The sequence below is a fragment of the Oryctolagus cuniculus genome, chromosome 12 (genome assembly GCF_051225735.1).
Source record: "Oryctolagus cuniculus isolate XC-2025 breed Fujian yellow rabbit chromosome 12, ASM5122573v1, whole genome shotgun sequence".
Classification (NCBI taxonomy): Eukaryota; Metazoa; Chordata; class Mammalia; order Lagomorpha; family Leporidae; genus Oryctolagus; species Oryctolagus cuniculus.
In genome coordinates this window covers 80978239-81003674 of record NC_142878.1, presented here as the reverse complement: position 1 = coordinate 81003674, position 25436 = coordinate 80978239, and the positions used below count along the sequence as shown (strand labels likewise).

The following is a 25436-nucleotide window of genomic DNA, read 5'->3' as shown; positions in this document are numbered from 1 at the left end:
CTTTCCATTCTCAGAACTCAAATGTCTCCAGCCCTGTCTGAGTTCTGGGAATTATTCAGCATACAGATTTCTTGATATTTGTTTTTTTTTTGGTCCAATCTTCTGTAGTCTCAAGTCTCAACCCGAACATTCCCAGCTTAGCATTCAGCCCAGGACTCAACAGGACCTCCAGTGTGGATGGGTGGATTCCTGGGCTTTGTTATGTCTCTCTGGCACTCAAAGTTGTCAGAGTCCATGGGCTCCAACCTCTATTTTATCAACTCAGTGAGACTGGCTTGTTTTGCTTTGGTCTTCTCATCCTATAAGGCAATCTAGGAAGTCTCTTGGCAAAACGTATGTCTCTTATTTGTTTCATTTGTCACTAAATCACAGTTCCATATTGATCTTGTCCAACGTTTGAAGAATTCAATTTCTTATAATTTTCTTGTTGAAGATGGTAGGACAAATCAGCACCAGTTACTCAATCATGACTAGAAGCAGTAGTCTCCATGGCTCCTTCTTATTAATTTTGATCTAGTTCTTTGATTTTCTCTATGTTTCATGCAATATCAAATTACCCTTATGCTCATAGGTTATCATTGCTTCAGCTTGGATGTACGGTGGTTAGTGAGTTACAACTTTATCTACTTCAGTTGAGATAACTGAAGTCTTTAGACTATAACCTAAGGACATTTGGAGTAAGAAAATTTGTATGTGGTATAGAATATTTAAATAGTAGTTTAGTTTCATAAATACTTTTAAAAAGCTCTCTGGATGATCTAACTTGCATATCATTTGCATATCAGGGCATTCTCTTTGGAGTTTATCCCTTAGGCATTCTCTTCAGTACCTCAGCTAGTACCTGATGTATAGCAAAAAACACTCTGTTGGTTGTATGAGAGAGGAAACACTGAACTTGTTAAATAAAAGTTCAGTCTCAGAGTCAAAGTTGATGTGTCAAGGGGACACTCCTTATTCCTTATGATTAATATAGTTACAGAAATCTTCAACAAAAGCAAACAGAATATCAATATATGAAAAAGGATTATATACAACAACTGAGTGCAATTTATTCTAAGAATGTAGGTTGGTTTAATATAAAAAGAAAACTCAATGTATATATTCCATATTAATGGCATAAAAGACAAGAATGATATAATCATCCCATAGACTTAGAAAAAGCATTCGTTAAAGCTTTTATTTATTTATTTGAGAGGTAGAGTTACAGAGACAGAAAGGGAGAGACAGAAAGGTCTTCCATCCACTGGTTCACTCCCCAAATGACCACAATGACCGAAGCAGGGTCAATCAAAAGCCAGGAGCCACGAGCTGCTTCTGGGTCTCCCACACAGGTACAGGGGCCCAAGCATTTGGACCATCTTCCACTGGTTTCCCAGGCCTTTAGCAGAGAGCTGGGTTGGAAGAGGAGTGAGCAGTTGTGACATATACCGGAACTATTATGGGATGCTGGCATCACAAGCGGAGACTTGACCTGCCACACCACAATGCTGGCCCCCAAAAGTATCCAATTCTGAAAGGTCATAGACTGTTCTAACTACATTGTTGTCCCCTTTTTCCTAAAATTCACTTCAAAATTCCAAGTTTAGTCTCTTTAAATCACATGTGGGGACTGGCGCTGTGGCATTATAAGCCAAGCCTCTGCCTGTAGCACTGGCGTCCATATGGGCATTGGTTCATGTCCTGACTGCTCCTCTTCTGATCCAGCTCCCTGCTAATGGCCTAGGAAAGCAGTAGAAGATGGCCCAAGTCCTTGGGCCCCTGCACTCAACTGGGAGACCTAGAAGAAGCTCCTGGCTCCTGGCTTTGGATTGGCACAGTTCCGGGCCATTATGGCCATTTGGGGAATGAACCAGCGATGAAAGACCTTTCTCTCTGTCTCACCCTCTCTCTATAACTCTGCCTCTCAAATAAATGAAAATCTTTTTTTTTAAATCACATGTGATATGTGGAAGGGGCTTCTATTTTAAAAATATAATCTGTGATATAAGATAGTTTTAAACCCAAAGTCTCTCAACTCAATTTTACAATTATTTATTGAACTTTTAAATGTCAAGAACTATACTAGAATTTGGATATGCAAAGGTGAAATCTTGTAGTGTTCAGCCTAGCTCAGATTAATACATGACTGCTACAGTGTGGCATATATGGGAACGTGGAGGAAGAGAAGAACAATTCTGTACCCTTTTTCCTTGCAAATTTCCTGACTTTCAAGATAATTCTGAGGCAAAGGCTAGAACTGAAATTCTCTTGTTTGACATAGTTTTCCAATGTATCTGTTCATTTAGCATAAATGCCATTTCATTCAAAGGTAATATTTTAAAGAGAAGATAAAGCTACATTTTAATCCCACAGTGGGAAGAATTTAGGTCTATGCTCCTTTTCTCTTATTAGTGATCTCTTAGAGAATGAAATTATAATGGCTTGGGAACCAAGTATAAAAATAACTTGGAAGAAAGAAATGCCAGCTGTGGGGATATTACAGATAATCAACAAGTACTGGTATCATTCTCAAAATCTTTCCCAGAATTTTCACACAAGCTCAATGTGTGTGTGTGTGTGTGTGTGTGTTATTGCTGGAGTATAGAACAGCAATTAAAAGTACGTTGTTCCCTCTCAATAGCAAATGCAGTTCTTGCTATTTTTGTCTTTCTAGCAATTCCACTTTTAACAGCATTTAAACTCTAGAGTTTAAAATTTTAAATTAATTCTCTTTAAGAGTCTCCTTAATGGGCCGGCGCGCAACTCACTAGGCTAATCCTCCGCCTTGCGGCGCCGGCACACCGGGTTCTAGTCCCGGTCGGGGCGCCGGATTCTGTCCCGGTTGCCCCTCTTCCAGGCCAGCTCTGCTGTGGCCCGGGAGTGCAGTGGAGGATGGCCCAAGTGCTTGGGCCCTGCACCCGCATGGGAGACCAGGATAAGCACCTGGCTCCTGGCTTCAGATCAGCACGATGTGCTGGCCGTAGGGCGCTGACCGCAGTGGCCATTGGAGGGTGAACCAACGGCAAAAAGGAAGACCTTTCTGTCTGTCTCTTTCTCTCTCACTGTCCACTCTGCCTGTCAAAAAAAAAAAAAAAAAAGAGTCTCCTTAATGGGTTATGAAAAGCCCAAGTTGAGCAGAAGTCTAGCCCTAAAACTCCAAATCATATCAGATGGGACGTGTTGAGGAGTTAATGTATGTCTGGTTTCTTAGGCTCCTCAACACTTGGTAGGGTGAGCCCACGCTAGCTATTATATTGCTGTAAGTCACAATCAGGCCAAGTTAATTTCCATCTACAAACTGCATCTATGGCTTACCATGAGCAAAGAGAATTCTTAGGCTACAGTTAATGATCAAAGTCTGATAAACCTGATGATCCACAAATACTCCTCACAGAATTTTACATTAGTTTAGGAAGTTTAATGTAATTCAGGTTGAATTCAGTTCTCTCCTTCTTTATTGAAAGTCACTTAAAAAGAAAATAAGGTGCTTTTCTGTGCTTGCTAAAATGAAAGCTTGAGAGAGCACTGCATTTGCAGCACTATACTCTTTTTCTATCAAGAAGACTAGAGGAAATAATCATTTTTTCAGTAAGAAATAGTCTTCAAATTGTAAATGCAATCAATATTAGATATGTCAGAGTCATATTGGACTCTGCCTAGTCATATTGGACGTAGCCTAATTAATACATCTATTATGGTTGTATGGATTCATTCATGGTACATATTATTTTTTTAAATCTCTGAAGGCCTAAGCTTTCTTATTTGTAGATATTATCATAGATTATAAGAGTGAAATAACTAATTTATTTAAGGTGCTAGGCACAGGGCCTAGTTTTCAGTAAAGTGTCAATAAATATTTACTGTTTTCTATTTATTTTTAGATGAGGTTCCAGAACAATTTATGCTTGGTATAATAGAAAGGGCATTGGATTCAACAAATCATAGATCAAATTCCAGTCTTCCTGTTGTATGTGATCTTTGGCAAAGTATTTATTCTCTTTGGTCTTTCATTTCTACATCTACTAAGATTGCTTATCAGTAACCTCATTCAGGGTTATTTGTGAATTAAATATATTTGAAAGTTCCAATCATATACTTGGCACACTTTAAGAACTCAGTAAATATTAGTTGAATCTGAAACATCCATTTGCAAATAATATATCTGTTGAACTAATTCCTGTTCTTCTCTGGCAGCTTTACTTTCTTTGAGTTTGTTTTGTGGCTTTTATAAATATTTTTACAAATATGTTTGGCTTCTAATAAATGTTTTTTGTGTGTGTTTGCTCTTCTGTTTCATTTTTTGGAAGTCTGCCTGAGTGCTTGCTTGTACAAACCCATTTTCAATCCTTTTTCTTTGTAGGGGGTATTTAGAAGAGGTTGCTTGGTACCTATTAACTCAGTTATGATTTATTGCTGTGACTACAGTTGAGGAGTGGGCACTCCTTCAACCTGGGTTTTCCAGTATTGGATTTTGGTGTAGAGAGAAATATATTCGCAGAAAACTGTGGTGTTCTCCAGTTACCACTGTTTTCATCTTTATTTTATTCTTATTTTTAGGGCCACATCACCTATGGTGGTGGGGGTAGGAGAAATGCTTGTTAAAATCTAGATTTCTGGGCAACACCCAAAGTCTTCCAAATTGGAAACTTTGTAAATGAGATCAGGATTCTTGTATTAATAAGCTTTTCTAGTAATTCTTTTGTTCCTTGATGTTCAAGAATCACTAGTTTATACATAATTCGAATACTTGGGCATACTCCAGAACCTGTTCTTAGGGCCTCTTTGAGAAAAAGAATTAGTTCTGAATTTGTTTGTGTAAAAATAGAACACTTGTATAACCCCAAAGGTATCATTCATTTTGCCTTCTATGTCTGTAGTTTTATTCCAGCAGTTATCTCTCCTAAACACATTAAGGGGGGAAAATGAATTTAAAATCAGATTAACAAACCAAGGCATCATCAAGCATTCCGAATTACTCAGCAAAGAAACAAACAGAAATGCTGGTATTATATTAAACATTGCAAACTTCTAAAGATTCATACAAACTGCAAAACTATATAGTATTGGTGACCTGGTAAACAGCTGGCTGAAGGCAGAGGATCTTCCTGAGGTGTGAACAGAGGTCTGCTTTGATTGTATTTCTCAGGATGAAGCTGTGATTCACACAGGGCAACTATGAAGTAGTAAAACTTATTTGTATAAGCTACACCTCATAAACAGGTAACATAATATCTCCTGTGCCATTTCTCAATCTGTTTGTAGTTAATTACATTTTATTTTGTTCTTCTTCCTTGTAAACAAGGGATCTTCAAAAAGCTCATTGAAAAATAATTTTATGAAAAAAAAACCTGCCTGTATTTTAAAGTTTTGCACCACTTCTCTTAGTTTCATTATTTCTGTAAGCTTTCTGAAGCACTCTCATTCTAGAGCAGCTCTTTAGTCCAGAAAAGCATCACTGAGGTTTCTAGTTGCAATAGAGAGATGACTTTGATAATCTCAGAACTAAGATTTCTTGTGTCATCCAATAAGCTTTTGAGTCACTACTCTGCCTGGTGTATAAAGATGCCCACAAGTTACTCTATACTATGCAAATGAAGGAACTGGACTCACCCAGCATACAGAGACTGCATAGAGGTGATTGTTGGAAAAAGCACCTGAATTTTTTATGAGTTTGTCCCTCCCTCTCTCCTCTGTTTCTTCTGTGCTGCAGTTCTGGTCATCAGAGGAGTCTCTAAGGTTAGTGCAGCTCCTGTTCTGTCTCACGGCACCATTATGTACCCAGGACAATTACGTCCCTTGTGTAGAATGTTTAGCTGATGGACTTATAGGAAATTTTACCCTCACGGCTGAGCTGGTCGTACTTTCTTCTTAAGCAATTCTTGTTGATTTATTCCTTATCTGTGTATAGCAGTATTCCTTAGGTCAAGATTCATTTCAGTAATAACTGGCTTTCTGAACATGGAAGTTAACTAGTTACTTCCTACTCTGGCTCTCTTCCTTCTCCCGCAAGACTGTCAGCCTACAAGATTTTTTCATCTGTGGTAAATTGACTGATCAATTAAATTCTTTATTTACCTATATGAAAATAATCAAAAGAGTGAATCAGTTTGATTTAGGATATTTTGCAGAAATAGCTCCCGTATAATTATTAACCTGTCTTTTGAGCTCTAAACTTGAGTGCAGAATGGAGATCTCTACTTAGACATCCACCACCTGCTAGACGATGTCTGAACTCCTTAGATTAACAGACAAGTTAATACATAACCTGGCCCTTGCTGTCTTCGCCCCCTTCACCTGCTGTGCCTTGCCAGGCATGCTGGCCCCACCAGTCTGCTTACAGACCCCCAAATGGTATGTGTCTTTCACAGTTTCATGACGTTGCGTGTGACATTTTTCTGTCTGTAATGAACTTTTCTTCCTTTAGTCTACCTAGTGAGTCCTTAGCTCAGTGATTTTTTTCTACCTTATTTATGTAAATAAGTAAATGGAAATGATCAACTTCTGTGACTATGATGCTTTCTTCTTAGATTAATAATCTCAAATGTTGCCTCCATTTCATTCCAATCATTGTAATTTATTGTATTGTCCCCTGAGCTCTTCTTTGCTATCATCACTTTAGCTTTGCTTAAAGTTCATTTCTTTTCATTATTTTGTTCCTTTTCAAATTCTAATTACTTTAAAATGATTGTAATTAAATTTTCCTCATTTGTTTAATTGTCCTGTTAAAACCATTAAATCATATTTTAAGTAGTCATAAATTCAATATAGTTTCTCTGCCATTAGTCCACTAAAGACAACAAAGACATACATAGCATACATGCTCTAATAAAGTAATACTTATATTATTAATGTATCATTACCATAGCTTTATTGAGATATAATTGATATACAGTGGATGTTATATACTTAAAATGTACAGCTTAGTGTTGACATATATATCTTATCCATCAACATAGTTTTGGCAATCATCTTCAGAATTTTCCAAGTGCTGCTTTATAATCTCTCCCTCTATCCCCAGCCCCACATTTCTGGACAATGATGTGTTTTCTGGTACTGTTTATTATTTGTACTTTCTAGAATTTTATGTGATGGAAAAAAACAGTGTATATTGTTTTGTCTGGCTGTTTTTCTCAGCACAATTATTTTGAGATCCATCTGTATTGTTTTGTATATTAATAATTCATTGTTTTTTTTATTGCTGAGTAATACTCCATTTAGCTGTTGATAGACATCTGGATTGTTTTCAGTTTGGAACTACTAAAAATAAAAGCTTCTGTGAACATTCATATAGAAATACAGATATATAAATATATGCTTTTCTTTTGGGTAAATACCTGGAAGTAGAATGGATGGATATGATAGGTTAAAAAAACTTCTAAACTGTGTTCCAAAGTGGTTGTACAGTTTTATATTCCTTACAGTGATGTACTCATGTAAGACTTCCAGCTCCTTCCCATTCTTGCCAACATTTGGTATTGGCAGTCCTTTAATTTGTAGCCATTCAAATAGGTATAAAGTTTTTTCTCAATGTGGCTTAAATGTTCATTTCTCTATTGTTGAGCATATTTTAGTTTGCATATTTGCTACTGTATAGTCTTTGGTGAGGTGTCTTTCAGTCTTTACCCAATTAGAAGTGGTGAGTTTTTTTCTTTTTGTTGAATTTTGAAAGTTTTTATATATTCTAGATGCAAGTCCTGTATACTTTGTAAATATTATCTATCAATCTTTGGCTTGTGTTTTCATTCTCTTAACAGTTTTTGAAGAGCATAAATTCTTAATTTTGATGATGTTCAGTTTATCAAATTATTTTATGGATTAGGCTTTTGGTACCATGTCTAAGAAATCTTTACCTAATGTAAGATCACAAAAATTTTTATCTGTGTTTTCCTCTACGAGTTTTATGGCTTTTTGTTATACATTTAAGCCTAAGTGTTCTATTTTGAGTTAATTTCTGTGTATGTTGTAAGGTAAGGGCTATATATATACACACATTAATATGGATGGCAGTAGTTCCTGCACCATTTGTTAGGAAGACTGTCCTATTACCATTTAGTTGCCTTCAAGCCTCATTCAAGCATGACTTGTCCATATATGTTTAGATCTCTTTATAGACTCGCTGTTTTCTTTCACTGATCATATGTCTGTCCACCAATATCACACTATTTTGGTTACTGTAGCTTTATAGTAACATAGGAAATTCTTCATCTTCATGGAATAATATTAACAACTAGCTATGTCATCTTCAAAGATGGAACTGTTCATTGGGGAACTGAGAGGGAAAGAGAAGGGAGAATTTAGGAAAGAAAATAGGGTGAGGGTAGTCATGTAAAGCATTTTGCTGTTAGGAATTACTCCCAACAGGTAACTTTTTGTAGTGTACACAGAGCAGATTTCAGCTAAACTTTTCCTACAGAGTCTACCTTTGCTCTTTTTATTTCTCTAAGGAAACCTACTTTCATTTGGAGAGGAACAGTCCTGTGGCTTTTGGTCTATCTCTTAGTTTCTTCTCTGCAATGACTTTAAGAGGATCAGCTTTTTAGTTATTTCTTTATTCTTATGTAACTTTGTCGGCTACTTGGGAAATTGTATTGGTCTTCCAGAGTGAACATGTCACTTAAATATGGATTTGAACATGGCTTCTGTTATGATTACCCTAGGAAATGAGACCTATTGGTACATCACAAAATGTCTGGAAGAATCAGCAGTAAAAAACTTATTTGAGGTGGCTGCTTTCCATCTTACTTTAGCAAAAGGCCTTTTAAAAGCAAACAGAGTTACTCAGATTAAAGATAGGATTAATTTCTCCTTATGCAGCTAGATACATAAGCAATGCATGTAAATATTTAATAAGTGAATATGAAAGGGCTCTTATAAACATAGAGTCAATAAACAATCTTAATAAAGTACAGGAATAGAGTTTGCATTTCATTTGGTATAGTGTTTTCTTTATTCAGTAGGATTAACAAACCATGATTTCATCATTAGTCAACAAGATAGTAGAGAGACCATCAAAGAAAACTACGGGAGAGTCCAGATTGATTCGTGCCAAACAAATGTTTGTAGCTAACAGCTGTATTATCACTGATTCTGATTTACACAGCTGGGGTTCTCCTTTCATTTCCTAAGTGAGATGAATGTCATGTTGCATGATACAGACACCATCTCTGCTGCTTGAGTAATGAATTCAGTCAGCTCTCTACTCTGTTTAGCCTCACCCTTCTTTGTAGGTGAGGAAAGCAGATTGTTACAGTTTTTGCTATTTTTTTCAAGCAATGAGGCCTTTTTCTAAGGTTGTGTGAGTCTACTGGTGAACTATTGAGTATTTTAACAAAAAATACTAGTTTGATGTGACAAAATTTTGCGTGTATATAGCTTTATTCCCTTTTTCATTAGCTCAATCTAAATTTGGGTACTGAAGAACAAGCAAAAGGATGCTATAGACTCTGGCTAGCTGAGATTCCTTGATTTACTCTCTAGGAGAGAGTAAAATGGCTACATGGAAGATTCTACAGGTTTCTTTCCTTTGAACGCATGCTGAGTAAGAACAGGTGCCTTTAGCTCACCTGTTAGTGGATATAGGATAGTACCTCTAACTTGAATATTCCATGCTTCTTCCTATAAAAGGAAAGAAAAGAAAAAAAAGTTAATTAAAAAATCTGAAATGGAAATGGGGAGTCTTATGTAACAAAAAGATAGCTAAATGTACAGGATAGTAGATCTAGAAATGTTAGTTGTAGGTAATATGTGTGACCCATCCACTGAGAAGGTCTAGAGAAGCAGAGAGACCACAGGGAGAAGCGTTGGCAGAGCAAAAAGAGCCCATGGCTTGCTTTGAGCATCTGGGTTCAGGCCTGGCTTTGCCACTCAGTGGGTGCCTGTCACCAAGTCATTTCTTGGTCTCTCTGAGGCTTGTTTTTATGCAGCTATAAAATGGGGCTAACAATGCCTGCCTCCCAGGATCACCAAGAAGATTAAATAATGTTTATGAAAAGAAGTAGTACAGAATAGATGTTCAGTCAATGAAAACATTAAACAAATGAATAACAGAATAAATGATGGAAGCTTAGAGACCAGTATGAGAGAAATGTCTTTAAAAACTTTTCAGTTCTGTGGTTCTGAACCCTGGTAACACATTAAATGTTCTTGGAATCTTTTGAAGAATACCTATGCCTGCGTGCTCCACTCCATGAAAAGATGATCAGAATCTCTGGAGACAGGGCCCAGATCTAGCAAAAGACTTTCAATGTCCTGGGAATTCTGATGTGCAGCCAGTATTAGAGCCATAGAGATGAGGAAATTCAAACCAAAGATAAGTAGGAGGAAAACTCAGGATTTCTCCTGCTAGTTGTAGCAAAGCTAAGCCTTGGGCATAGACATCCTAGAAATCTCAAGAAAAGTTGTCATGTTCCAACTCAATGATGCAATAAAGGTTACTGAAAATCTTATGTGTATATGGATACATGTAAAAAATAAATCAGAGTTTGTTCACTGACAAATTCAGTCTAATAGAGAAGACACCTGCCATACAAGTATAGTGAAAGAGTTATGTGCAAAGTACCATGGGATCAGAGGAGGAACGCCAAACCCTGGGGGAGGGTAGAGATGGAAAGCCAGCTAGCTTCTCAGACAGATAGCAGGGCAGGTCATGCAGATGAAGCAGCTTGTATGGAGCACAGAGGCGCCCAGGGAGTCGATGGAGTGTGCATTAGGAACACTGGGAAACATAGTGAATGGCTTTTTTTTTTTATTTAATAAATATAAATTTCCAAAGTACAACTTTTGGATTATAGCGGCTTTTCCCCCCATAACCTCCCTCCCACCCACAACCATCCCATCTCCCGCTCCCTCTCCCATCCCATTCACATCAAGATTCGTTTTCAATTATCTTTATATACAGAAGATCAACTTAGTATATACTAAGGAAACATTTCAACAGTTTGCACCCACATGGAAACACAAAGTATAAAGTACTATTTGAGTACTAGTTATACCGTTAATTCACATAGTACAATACGTTAAGGACAGAGATCCTACATGAGGAGTAAGTGCACAGTGACTTCTGTTGTTGATTTAACAATTGACACTCTTGTTTATGGCATCAGTAATCACCCTAGGCTCTTGTCATGAGCTGCCAAGGCTATGGAAGCCTCTTGAGTTCGCCAACTCCAATCTTATTTAGACAAGGTCATAGTCAAGGTGGAAGTTCTCTCCTCCCTTCAGAGAAAGGTACCTCCTTCTTTGATGGCCCTGTTCTTTCCACTGGGATCTCACTCACAGAGATCTTTCATTTAGGTTTTTTTGTTTGTTTGTTTGTTTGTTTGTTTTTTTGCCAGAGTGTCTTGGCTTTCCATGCCTGAAATACTCTCTTGGGGCTTTTTATAACCTGAAATTCATAGATAAAATTTTGAAATTGCTGCTAGCATATAAATTAGATGAACTACATAGATACCTTAATCTTGTTATTTTCGGGTGGACATCTGTTATTTATGCATATTTCAGAAAGACAAGAAATTCTCAATTTGCATGCTTTGGGCATTTCTATTTCCATCACAATTGGAAGCACAACAATGAAGATTAGGAATGGAAAGGAGGAAGGATAGAGTTAATGTTTGGGCTTTAAGAAATGAAAATATCTTGAGGAAAGCAGGCATCATCACTTAGTTTATTGAGATCTCTAATAGAGATTTATTTCTCTATTTTTAAAACATTGTCATATCTCTGAGAAGAAATTCACTCTTATATATGTAACTTAACTAATACATGAAATAACCCTGAAAAGGAATTCACCTTATATGAATAATTAACCAATAATAAAAATAAAAGTGTTGCCCAACTTTACAAGCTGTTGAGGGAGCAGCTGCATTGAATAAAGAGGGCATGAAAAGCCTTTTGTGTTCTTTTTTGTCCTGTGTAACAAATTATTTTCCTTGTGAAGCACCAAATTACATTCCCCTAACTGCTGTATCACTGTGAACAGGATTTCAGTACATTGTGACTCTTCCAGGGCTACTCCTGATATCAATCTTGAAACCTATTCAGATGCACATGGGAGTCTGAGCTGACCTGTGCCAACATTCCTGCTGAGAATTAGCCCAGTTTCATTATGTGTGTGGGAGTCCCCAGTTCACCACCCTTGCCTGTTTAGGGTTCACAGCTACAACTGAGAGGCTCTGTAGGGGGTGAGGGCAGAGTTGAGAAACACATTTTAGGAACACCATGCTTTACTCTATCATAAGGAGCTCTGAAGGAAACCAAAAAGAGATCAGGGGTTTCTCTCATTCCATGCAGCTGTGGTGCACTTGTGAAAAGCTACTTCTCCTTTGGGCAAGAAAAACACATAAGAACTGGGTCCCTACTCAGAGTTAACAGGGGCTCCAGGAATTCTTTATATGGTTTTTAACTTCTCCAATTAACCAGAATACTAGGGGACAGATTTGTTGCTTGGCCCCTGCTTTCGTTCTGCAGATGAGGAAACTGAGACACTGGGGCAGGCGAAGCATCTTCCTAAACAGAGGGTTTGTTAGCATACAAACCAGAGTTTGTTGTACCTAGGTCTCTGACACTTGGGGGGCAAACCATGGCCCATAAATCTACATCTGTTTGTAATTAGCCAGGTTGTCAGCAATGGAGCAGGAGTGTGTGAGCATATTTTAAAATCTTTTCTGATTGAAAAAAAAAATTATAATGAACTCAAGATTGGGTCTCTGCACCTTTATCCTATTTAATCTTTCATATTATATACAGGATTTAGTTTCTCAACCTGTTCTTAATCATTGTTGTTTATTACAGATTGCTTATTTCATCACAGAAGGGCTTGGTTTTGTGATGTCTGTCCTTGTGCACTTGACTTTCAACCACTAGAAACCTGGCAGTATCCTTTATCTCATCGTGCATTTCTGCTTCACCTAGAAAGGGATTAAATATGTAGCATGAATCCTGAAGGAGCCTTCTTGCCCCTTTCCATATAAGAAGGGCTGGTCAGTCCCAGGCCTTTGTTTCATGTCTATAATTTGTTCTCTGACTTTCTTATCCCATAGGTGCTGACTTTAGAAGTCTGCACAGGATCAGTAAAAGTAATATTTTAGCTTGGTTTGCTTAGGACTTACTTATGTTGTAAGCAGACTTAGAATCACTTCTCACTGAACTCTGTGCTATTAAACATAATACCTGTGCCTATTTAGAACCCCCTATTTGGAGTCTATTCCCCTTTTCATCACCTCTTTCCCCTTCCTAATGATCATGAGGAGTGCTTCCCATTCAGGGCCACTTAACCTTGCCCCACTCCTAGGGAGAATTCATGAGTAGTGCTGTATTTTCCAAGGAGAGCATCCTAGAAAGGTATCTGTCCTCTGATCCTGTAACTGATAATGGCTGTTGCACTGAATCCCAGTTCTGTGGGTCAGGACCAGAAACATCTGACTTGGGGTTATAGCAAGGCACTGAAAAACTATAGTGTAATCTGCTCAGAGCAAATAGTAAATTAGATCCAGGTTTTTTTTCTAAGTGAACTGCAAAGCCACACTTAATTGAGTACATGCTAAGTTTACCTGGGAGTCCTTTAAGCTGTGACTTCTTTGTTGGTGAGACATGATTCCTAGCATTGCACTTGGCAAATAGAGAGTGGATGTGCATTGAATGAAGGAGATTGATGAAAACTGCAGTTTCCCAAGAGTGTCCTGTCCTGATGCCACACGTAGTTCTCCCGTGGCCTAACCCATTCAGTTTTTTCTTGGGGCCAGGCTGCAACCTGACCTTCTTTTCAGGGATGAAGAGGAAAGGCATTATTCATCTGAGATTTGCCCTTCAGTGTTTAGCACAAATTTGGTTTCTAAGGAAAGGCTGGCAAAGCACTGATGCAGGAAACATTCTTAGGTATTCTTCTCTGATGACCATAGACTGAGTTAGACTTTGTGTAGTTACTGTAGCCATGAAAATAATCACTGGACAACATTCCTAGTGGCAAAAAATGATCAGCCCATAGAGAGGTCTGATGAATGTCAGGGAGCAGGGCTAGCAGAAATGCAATGCCAGCTGGACCAGAACTTTCTTACCAATCCCAAATATTTATTCAGCATCTTACTGTGTATAAAACACATAGTTTCTCCTTATTTTTTCTTGTTTATTAAATGTAACTATGAAGATGGAATATAGGCTTTGTAATCGATGACTTGTGAACATTATTTGTGCTACAGGAGATGATATTCCTACTCACTTTGAAATCAGTTTGGAATGTGGGGATAAGAACTGGGTGGTATTTGGCTCACAGAAGGTGCTCAGTTACATTAAAAAAGAGAGAGAGAACAGACTGCTGGGTGGGAGGAAGGCAAGGAGGGGGAAGTAGCTTCAGGTTTGGGTCCTGGAGTAAGCCTGCAGAGAGTTCATAGGTTATGCCATTAAGCAGCTAGATAGCCTGCTTACATTCATTGATGTTTTTTTTTAAACTGGTTTATTTATTTGAAAGGCAGAGTTACAAAGAGGCAGAGGCAGAGAGAGAAGTCTTCAATCTGCTGGTTCACTCCCCAGATGTCGGCAACGGCTGCAGCTGTGCTGGTTTGAAGCCAGGAGCCAGAAGCTTCTTCCAGGTCTCCCACGCGGGTGCAGGGGCCCAAGAACTTGGACCATCTTCTACTGCTTTCCCAAGCCATAGCAGAGAGCTGGATCAAAGTAGAACAGCCAGGAATCAAACCGGCACCCATATGAGATACCGGCACTGCAGGCGGCAGCTCTGCCCCATATGCCACAGTGCCAGCCCCCATTCATTGACTTTTACATTTCCCCATCTCTAAAGTAATACCTCTTTCATAGTTTTTTTTTTTTTAAGATTTATTTATTTATTTGAGAGAGAAAGTTACAGACAGACATATAGAGAGACAGAGAGAAAGGTCTTCTATTGCTGGTTCACTCCCCAAATGGCCACAACTGCTGGAACTGGGCCAGGCCAAAGCCAGGAGCTTCTTCCAGGTCTCCCACACGGGTGCAGGGACCCAAGCACTTGGACCATGCTTTGCTGCGTTCCCAGGCCATAACAGAGAGCTGGATAGGAAGAACAGCCTGGACATGAACTGGCACCCAGATGGGATGCTGGTACCACAGGTGGTAGCCTACTACGCCACAGTGCCAGCTCTTCATAGGGTTTTTGAGAGACTTAAATGAGTGAATACCATAAATGCCTGGCAAAGATTGACTCAATAAATGTTAGTTTTTGAATATAGTGAATAGTATGAAGGCACTTTAAAGAGTTCATGAAAGAATAGAACTAAAAAATAAGTTTACTTTGGTGCAAAAATTTTAGTTCTGTTCATAATACACTTTTTCCATAAACCTTTTGGAGATTTCTTGTATGTTTATGAATTCCTATGATTGTGTTCTTTGAGAAAGTACTTGCCTTTTTATCTTCTTGGACTTTTAGGAGTCCAGTTAATATGGATTCCTCAGAATCCAGCCAAGCACTCTTATAAGTGCAGGCAGCTAAAGGTGACAGCACTCTGAGTGTCTGTCCCAGATGCTGGCATGAAGTTGACAGGTTGCTGCTTCCAGAATTGCCCATATATGAGATTCTCCATTCTTACTGGGGATCTCACACATTCCAGTCATTATTTTCATCTGACACTGTTTTGTCAGAATGGAGGGCCATATTCTCCTTGCCTGTGTGTATTCCTTTCTTCTCAGAGGAGAGAGAACATATTGCCTGAGAGTGGGGCCTTTTTTGCAACCCAGCTCCCAGATAATGCACTTGGGAAAGCAGTAGAGGATGGTACAAGTCCTTGGGCCTCTGCACTCACTCAGGAAACCCAGAAGAAGCTCCTGGCTTCTGGTTTTGGCTTGGCCCAGCGCTGGATGTTGCAGCCATCTGGGGAGTGAACCAGCAGATGGAAGATTTCTCTCTCTGTCTCTGTAACTTTGACTTTCAAATAAATAAATCTTTTTTTAAAAAAAAAATCATCACCTATACCAGTGTCATAAAAAAGAATGAAATCCTGTCACTTGCAACAAAATGGATGGAACTAAAGGGCACGATGTTAAGTGAAATAAGTCAGACACAGAAAGACATATGTGGGAGCTGAAAAACACCAAAATATGAACACAGAATGTTGATTACTAGAGGATGAGAAGGGTGGGATTAACAGAGGATTAAAAATAGGGAAAGTTGAGTATGGTTTATATGTTGTGATAATTATAAGATTTTAGGATGTTAAAAATAGGATAAACTAGATGTAGAGTATGTGGGAACTCTATGTACAACTCTGCAATTTCTGTTTTGTAAAGTTAAAACTATTCTGAATTTAAAAATAAAAAACAATATTCTTGGGGCCGACGCTGTGGTGCAGCGGGTTAAAGCCCTGGCCTGAACCGTTGGCATCCCATGTGGACGCCGGTTCTAGTCCCAGCTGCTCCTCTTCTGATCCAGCTCTCTGCTATGGCCTGGGATAGCAGTAGAAGCCCAAGTCCTTGGGCCCCTGCACCCGCATGGGAGACCCAGAAAAAACTCCTGATTCCTGGCTTTGGATCGGTGCAGCTCTGGCCGTTGTGGCCGTCTGGGGAGTGAACCAGTGGATGGAAGATCTCTCTCTCTCTCTGTCTCTACCTCTCTCTGTAACTCTGTCTTTCAAATAAATAAAATAAATCTTAAAAAAAAAAAAAACAATATTCCTGGGGCTGGTGCTATGGTGTAGTGGGTAAAGCCACCACCTGCAATGCCGGTATCCCTTATGGGTGCTGGTTTGAGTCCTGGCTGCTCTACTTCCAATCCAACTCTCTGCTATGGCCTGGGAAAGCAATGGAAGATGGCCCAAGTCCTTGGGCTCCTGCACCCTCCTGGGAGACCTGGAGGAAGCTCCTGGCTCCTGGCTTCAGATTGGTGCAGCTCCGGCCATTGCAGCCATTTGGGGAGTGAACCAGCAGATTGAAGACCTCTCTCTCTGCCTCTGCCTCTGCCCCTGCCTCTGTATCTCTGTAAATCTGCCTTTCAATAAAATAAATAAATCTTAAAAAAAATTCTTCTAACCTGTGAACTTAGGATGATTTTCCATTTTTTGTCTCCTCTTCAATTTCTTTCTTCAGTATTTTATAATTTTCCTTGTAGAGATACTTTACTTCCTCAGTTAAATTTATTGCTAAATATTTTATTCTTTGTAGCTACTGTGAATATAATTATTCTCTTGCTTTGTTTTTCCTGCAACTTCACTAAATTTATTTATTAGTTTTAAAAGTTTTTTGGTGGTCTTCAGGTTTTTGGGTATATAAAATTATTTAGTCTGCAGATTGGGATAATTTAACTTCCTTATTTCTGATTTGGGTGCCTAACTGCTGTGGCTAAGATACTCAGTATTATGTTGGATAACAGTGGTGAGAGCAGATATTCTTTTGTTATTCTAAATCTTAAAGGAAATGGTCTTAGCTTCCTCCCATTCATTATGATGTAGGCCATGGATTTGTTATATATGATCTTTGTTGTGTTGAGGTTTGTTCTTTCTAACTTATTGCAAGCTTCTATCTTGAAGAGATGCTGCATCTTATCAAACACACTTTCCACGTGTTGAGATGATTTTTATTCTTCATTGTGTTAATGTATTGTATCACATTTGTTAATTTGCATGTGTTGAGTCACTCTTGAATCCTTGGGATAAATCCCGTTTGATCGTGGTGTACAGTGTTTTTGATATGCTGCTGTTTAGTTTGCTGGTATTTTGTTGAGAGACTTTGCATCTATGTTCATCAGGTATATTAACCTAAAATTATCTCCTTTTTGTTGTCAGTTCTTGTCTAATTTTGGCATCAAGCTAATGATGGCCTCATAGAATGAGTTTTATTCAGATCTTTGGGAATAATTTTAGAAGACTTGGGATTACTTATTCCTTAAATGCTTTGCAGAATTCAGTAGTGAAGCCATCAGGTCCTGGACTTTACTTTGGTAAAGAATATGATTGATTAAGAATATCTAACTACTGCTCCAGTCCAATTACTAGTTACTGCCCTGTTTAGATTTTCTGTTTCTTCTTGAATCAACCTTGGTGGGTTTCATGTGACCAGGGATTTATCCACTTCTTGATTTTCCAATTTGTTAGTTATTTTTATGGTAGTTTCTTATGATTCTTTGTCTTTCTGTGGTATCAGTTATGGTGTCTCCTTTTTTCACCTACTTTTCTTCAGTTTTTTCTTTTTCTCTGTTAGCCCATTTATTACTTGTTATTATTTTAAAACATTCATTACTTATTGTTGTTACTGTATTTGAAAGGCAGAGAAAGAGAGGGAGAAAGAGAAAGCGAGAAACATGGAAACACAGAGAGATTCATCTGCAGATTTATGCTCCAAATGCCCACAAACCAGGGCAGGGTCAGGCCAAAGCCAGGAGTCCAAAACTCAGTCTGAGTCTCCCATTTGGGTGACAGGGACTCAAATAATTGAGCCATCACCTGTTGTCTCCCAGGATGAACACTAACAGGAAGCTAGAATGGAAACTGGAACTTGGGCTTGAACCCAGACACTAACATGGGATGTGGCTGCCCGAGTGGCAGCTTAATTGCTACAGCAAACGCCCACCCCCAGAGCCTTTTCTTTTAACTGCCTGAGAAGTTATTAGTTTTACTTGAGGATCTCAACAAGAAGCTGGAGGAGCTGAACATAAATTTATCATTTATCTTCTCTAGGCTTTATAAATATTTAGTTTAAAATTAGAATTCTGGGCACAACTAGCATTTTTCATCTCAACAAGAACAAACTGCTTCAACAAGCTGTTTGCTGGCTTAACATTTTCCAATAAGCAGTCTCTGCTCTACAGTAGAGAAACACCGTGTTACAAGTCAGATCTCAGGGAGCAGTTGCTAAGACAGAGTTTGGCATTCAGGGCATTGATTAAAGATTTCTGCTGAAGGAGAGTGGCACCAGAAGTAAACTTGCCGCGAGAGCTGGACAGAGTCTTGGCGACCATGTGGAGTGTAGCAAAGCACACGGGGCTTCTCAGAGCTGCCCCGCAAGAAAGGAAGTAGATGAGAGCCACTTGGGAGAGCAAACCCTTGAGCAAGGCAGAGCCTTCTAGCTGAGGCTGGCCCTGAGAGAGTGAGTAGCTCCAGGGCTTCTGATAGCATTCTCACCACTGAGGCTATGAGTTCTGTGCACAGGTACTCCACATGGTGCATTCTTTTGTTGATGGTAGATAGCTCTTAAATTTTTTTTATTTATCTGGAAGGTAGAATGACAAAGAGGAGAGAGAGAGGAGAGATCTTCTATGTGCTGGTTCACTCTCTTAAGTGCCCGAAACAGCCAGGACCAGGGCAGGCTGAAGCCAGCAGTCAGGACCTCCATCTGGGTCTCCCACATGGATGACAGGACCCCAAGTACTTGTGCCATCATTTGCTGACCCCCACCACCACCGGGGTGTATTTCCAAGATGCTGCATTAGAAGCAGAGAATCAGGCCCTCTGATATGGGATGTGGATGTCCCAAGCCAGCACCACAACACCATCCTATGTTACCACAACACCCACCCCCTATATAGTATATTCTTGTTTCCATTTTGTCACTTTGAATTTTATCCTAAATGCTGAGCCTACTCAATGGCCAATGTTTTTCTGAAGTCAGTCTCCTGTTTGCTTTTCTTCTAGATAAGTGAGCATTTCCAATTTTATATGAGCAGAGAAAAGATCCTTAGCAACCTAGAATTCTAGGCAGAGCCAATGGTGTAATATTGATCATCTCTTTGGACTTTATGATAAAACTCATACTTGAATTTCTAGACATACATGAACAATTTCTTTCACCCTTATCATGTCTTAAAAGGAGAGCCGGTTAACTTTGCTCCTGGAAGCCGGAGTCCAAAGTTATTGGCTACAATGTGATGGAATTCCCTAGTTACGTTTTGCTTGCTTTTAGAGAAATCTTTCAATGTTCAAGATTTGATATTTTTAAAAATTATTTATTTTATGTATTTGAAAGACAGAGTGACAGAGGAGAGACAGAGATCTTCCACCCACTGGTTTACTTCCCAAATGGCTGCAGTGGCCAGGGCTGATTCAGGCCAAAGCCAAGAGCTTGGAACTCTGGGTTTCCCACATGGGAAGCAGGACGCAAGTACTTGGGCCACCTTTCATTGCTTTTCTAGACTCATTAGCAGGAAACCAGATCAGAAGTACAGCAGCCAAGACTCAAACTGGCGCTCCGATACTGTATACTGACATTGCAAGTGGCAGCTTAACCTGCTGCGTCACAATGCCAGCCCCCAGGGTACCACTCCCTTTGTTTTGTACCTCCCATCACAAAATTAGAGTAATTCTCTGATTTACTTTAGCATGGTTATTGAAATATACCCCAGCTGATGTATCTTGTCCTCCATACTGGGCACAAGAGCTGTCCCTGTGCCATTCAGTGGGTGAGTTTCCTGTTAGAATCAGTTACTGCTGCCTCCCATTGCTGCCCAGAGCTGACTTTTGCCACAGACCATCTCAACTTCAAGGTGTGCGAAACCTTTCTTCATTTATTTTCTTTTAGGTTGGAAAGCTTATTCAAGAAGCAGCAGGAAGAAGTAATTTGAAGAGAGTAACTCTGGAACTTGGAGGGAAAAGTCCTAATATTATTTTTGCAGATGCTGATTGTAAGTCAACTACCAATCTCATATATGAGAGTACTTCAAAAAGTTCATAGAAAATGGAATTAAAAGATAAATTCATTTTGGCACAAAAATGTAAATCTGTGCATAGGGATGAGGGGTAGTTTAAAAGCTCATTGAAAAATGTATTATGAAAGAACTAGGCAAAGATTTTAGAAAATTTTTACACCAAAATATACATTTTTATTTCCATTTTTTTCAAGAGTCCTATTATGTCCCAGCATACTACTTTTCAATGATCTCTTTGAAACTCAGTTTTAAATATTTATCATTTATTTTTAATTTTTAAGAGATTTATTCAAAAGAGTGAGAAAGGTAGACAGAGTGAGAGGGAGAGAGATCCTTCATCTACTGACTTACCTCCCAAATGCCTTCAACAACCAGCACTGGGCCATTCTGAAGCCAGGAGCCAGGAATTCCATCCAGGTCTCCTCTAAGTGGGTGGCAGGGACTCAAGGACCCAAACCATCATCCACTGCCTTTGCAGGTGCATTAGCAAGAAGCTGAATTGGAAGCAGAGTACCTGGGACTCAAACTGGTTCTCTGAAATGGGATGTGGGCTTCCCACGTGATGGCTTAATTCTGTTTATTTGAGACAGAGATGGGGGGACAGAGAGAATTCCATCTGCAAGTTTGCTCCTAAAATAATTGCAACAGCTATGGCTGGACTGGGCTGAATCTGGCAGCTGGGAACCCAGTCCAGGTCTCCCATGTGGATAGCAGGGACTTAATTACTTGAGCCATCACCACTGACTACAAGGACCTGCATTAGGGAGATGCTGGAATCAGGAGCTGGAGCTTGGAGTCAAACCCAGGTATTCCAATGTGGGATACAGATATCTTAACCATTAGGCTATAAACACCTTCCCCTGTATTTCCATTTTTGCAAGGATGTGGGAAAAAGATATTTGATGCTAAGGTCAGTCAAGATGATTTCCTTCTGAGGAGAAAATATCTAATACTGGAGAAAGAGCACTTACCAATTTATAGATGAACAGTTTGTTCCTTAGACACTATTGAGCCATTTTTGATTCTGTGATGTTGTAGAACAGGGTACCAAAAATTAAGGTTTGGTCAGTGGTGTATAGTGGAAAGAGCAATGGTCCAAGCCTCCAGACACCGGGAGTATAATCTTTCTACCTGCATTCAAGAAATCTAAAACTCCTCAATGTGCCTGGAGCTGGTAGATCACTAAAACAAAACAAAACAAAACAAAAAAAACAACTTCACTAGCTCTGCAAGGATTGTCACAATGCTCCCAATGCTTTCTCTGTTTAGTCTTCCCAACCCCTCTTTTCTGCTGCTATGACTGTCATTTAGGATAACAACACAGTTGGTTCACTTCTGTCTTAATAGTCCTGAACCTGAGATGATTGCACCTTATCAGTAGGATTTCACAGAGAGGTGAAGCAGTGAACTAGGAAACCTCGTGTCTCCAGGAAGGATGCCCTCTGCTCTGTTCTGCACAGATGTGGTCCTTCTGCTTTGAAAAGCTCTCCAAAGAATGAAATTCCAAAGTCTGATTAAGTCCTTCTTTTTCTCCCTTACATCCTACCAGTCAGATCTACTTTCCCAGTGTCTCCACTAAAAAGATCAGAGAGCAGAGTGCTTGAATTAGCTTTATACTGTGTGTCAGGGGAATCAGAATTCTCTTGAAGAGTAGGTATTCCATTGGCATGATGATTGATTGATTGATTGATATGTTCAGTCAGTCAACTAGAACATGCCAGATTTAGTCACATTATCTTGAAATGTAAAGAAAGGAAATGACAACATACGCTGTTATATAGTTCCATGTCAGTATACAAGAAATACAGTGTCTTCAAAAAAGACCTGCTGATGTTGCAATTTAATTACCAAAACATCGATTAAACATGTAGCTGCAGGGCCCTATAGCTGAGGGGTTGCAGGTAGGCAGTTCACAGGTCTGTTACAGAATACAGCCATGTTTACCTGTTTAAACATTATGCCGTGCTTAAAAAACAAAAAACCTGCCCATTCAAAAGATGTCTGGATTTTCGTAAGACTGGAAAGATCTAGGCATATATTCAGGCCTAGTGATAGCCAAATGTGGAGGCTTCCTCCCTTAGTTTCTCCATCACATTGCTTCCTCACATGACAGATTCATAGCTTTATGTTATCTGCCTGACCCATTTACATGCTGGGATTTGAGATGACTGTTACAGATGATGTTGTCCAATCCCTCTGTTTCTGGAACAAGAAACCTTAAAGCAGAGAAGTTATCAAAGTTCACCTAGCACGTGCTGTCAGAGACTAGTTAGAACTAAGCTGCGTTCCCAATTCAGGGCTATGCATTCACTGGTGCTCTCCACGGTGAGCCCAACATCCTACCTGGGACTCTGGAGATGGGGAAGGTGGCTTCCTACCCTGTTTCCCCAGCCGCTGAGTAGCAGGCAGTGTTGAGAGCATGGCTGTTTCCTCTTGCAGTGGACTATGCCGTGGAGCAGGCACACCAGGGTGTGTTCTTCAACCAAGGCCAGTGCTGCACTGCAGGATCACGCATCTTTGTGGAGGAGTCCATCTACGAGGAATTTGTGAGAAGAAGCGTGGAGCGGGCCAAGAGGCGCATAGTGGGAAGTCCCTTTGACCCCACCACTGAGCAGGGTCCTCAGGTAGACAAATCCTAAAGATTCCCTTTGTTACTTAATCTCTGGCTAGTACAGATAGTGAACACTGGAGTGGGACCCAATCAAGCAACATCTTCCTTTTTCTGCTGCCTCCTTCTTCTTCCTTGTCTGCATGGCTAGAAACGTAGCCATTGATAGTGCTTATTTCTTATGCTGCTTTTCCCCTTTCTAATGTTAACTCCGAAGACCTATGGGATTGGAGTTGCCTTAAGGATACTTTGAATTTGGGGGCCAAGTTGAAGTCTCTCAGTTCTAAAGAAAGCTCTGGGCATGACAAAATGGATCTTTACCGTAGAACCTATTCCCAGTCCTTCTAACCGCTGAACTAGAAGACATGCCTACAGATGCCATAGTCAGGATGGTGGGTAGCTCTCCTTCCCAGTGTCATTTGTCCTTTCACTAGCTGCCAAGGTTTATCCTTAACAGCCTGCTCTAGTCTAGAGAGATCACTTTGTCCATGTGAGGGAAATGAAGGACTGGCTGACTGTCCCCTTTGCAGTGTGGTTCTCTCTTATCTGTTCCATGTGCTGGAGTGGGGTTGATAGGGCCACCCATGTCCCTTATGAGAAGCCAGGCTGCCTTTTTAAAAAGATCTATTTATTTATTTATTCAAAAAGAAGAGTTACAGAGAGAGAAAGTGAAAGAGAGACAGAGAAAGAGAGATCTTGCATCTACTGGTTCACTCCCCAAATGGCTGCAATGGCCAGAGCTTGGCCAGGCCAAAGCCAGGAACCAGGAGCTTCTTCCAGGTCTACCTTGTGGGTGCAGGGGCCCAAGGACTTAGGCCATCTTCCACTGCTTTCCCAGGTGCATTAACAGAGTTGGATCAGAAGCAGAGCAGCTGGGACTTGAACAGGCCCCAAATGGATGCCAGCACTGCAAGCCACAGCTGTGCCACAGCACCGGCTCCCTCCCACTGTGGCACAGCTCCAGCCTCCAGGCTGCCCCTCTTAAGCATTAGGCCACAATCTACACATATTTGCAAATAGAATTTGACTTTAACTGTATAGACAGGGCCTTCAGATTTGTAAAGGGAGGTCTAGACAGGCTCTCCCCTGAGTCAGTAGAACCCGAGTTTCCCTGATCAAGGACAACATGTCCTCAGTTGTAGTAAAGACAGATGTCCTGGCTTAGCAGCTCAAACTCCAGTGAATGTAGATTCTTACATTATCTATTATAATTGAATTGTAGGCCGGCACTGTGGCGTACTTGGCTAATCCTCCACCTGCAGCTTCAACACCCCGGGTTCTAGTCCCGGTTGGGGCGCAGGATTCTGTCCCGGTTGCTCCTCTTCCAGTCCAGCTCTCTGCTGTGGCCCAGGAAGGCAGTGGAGGATGGCCCAAGTGCTTGGGCCCTGCACCCACATGGGAGACCAGGAGGAAGCACCTGGCTTCTGGGCTTTGGATTGGCACAGTGCGCCAGCCGTGGCAGCCATTTGCAGGGGTGAACCAACAGAAGGAAGACCTTTTTCTCTGTCTCTCTCTCTCACTGTCTAACTCTGCCTGTCAAAAAAAAAAAAATTGAATTGTAATAGTTTTGAGGGACAAGATTGACTTTATTCTCTGGACTAGGAAGCTCATCCTTACACCTTATGCTGAATCCTTTCCTCTAAAGGTGTAATAGGAATGTCTTTAAATATATAAACTGAATAGGATTGGGTGTGTGGCACTATCCGAGAGGCTGTATACTAACTTATCTATTGTTTCCATATCAATATCAGTACAACTTACTAACTTGCTAAATGGCAGAAGGCCCTTTTCCTCATATCAACCATGAATAAATTTTGAAACATTTTCATAATCTTCATCTCTTGGACATACTTATTTCTATCTTCATAGAAGCTTTTACTTAGACTCATTAGGTAATTTCTCCCACAGATTGATAAGAAACAATACAACAAGATCTTGGAACTCATCCAGAGTGGTGTGGCCGAGGGTGCCAAGCTGGAATGTGGAGGCAAAGGACTGGGCCGAAAGGGGTTTTTCATTGAACCTACGGTGTTTTCCAATGTCACTGATGACATGCGGATTGCAAAGGAAGAGGTGACAGACACACTGTTCTTAGAAAAGTGCATCTTTCTTGGGATAATTTCAGTGTGTTACTAATTGATGAAACTGGAGTTTTAGCTCTTTACATTTAACATTAATCTGGGGATATGAAGATCCCAGTTTCAAGCAAGCAAGCTGGATGGAGGCCAGATGATGTGT

General features: G+C 40.0%; 1 protein-coding gene across 1 annotated transcript in view; it reads left to right on the top strand.

Annotated features, from left to right (window-relative positions):
* Positions 1-25436, top strand: part of ALDH1A2 (aldehyde dehydrogenase 1 family member A2) — a 126958-nt gene that overhangs the window by 90927 nt on the left and 10595 nt on the right. The window contains exons 8-10 of the mRNA XM_002717704.6: positions 20464-20566; positions 23030-23214; positions 25107-25271. Of these exons, the coding sequence (XP_002717750.1) occupies positions 20464-20566; positions 23030-23214; positions 25107-25271 (453 nt within the window). The remainder of the gene's footprint in view (positions 1-20463; positions 20567-23029; positions 23215-25106; positions 25272-25436) is intronic.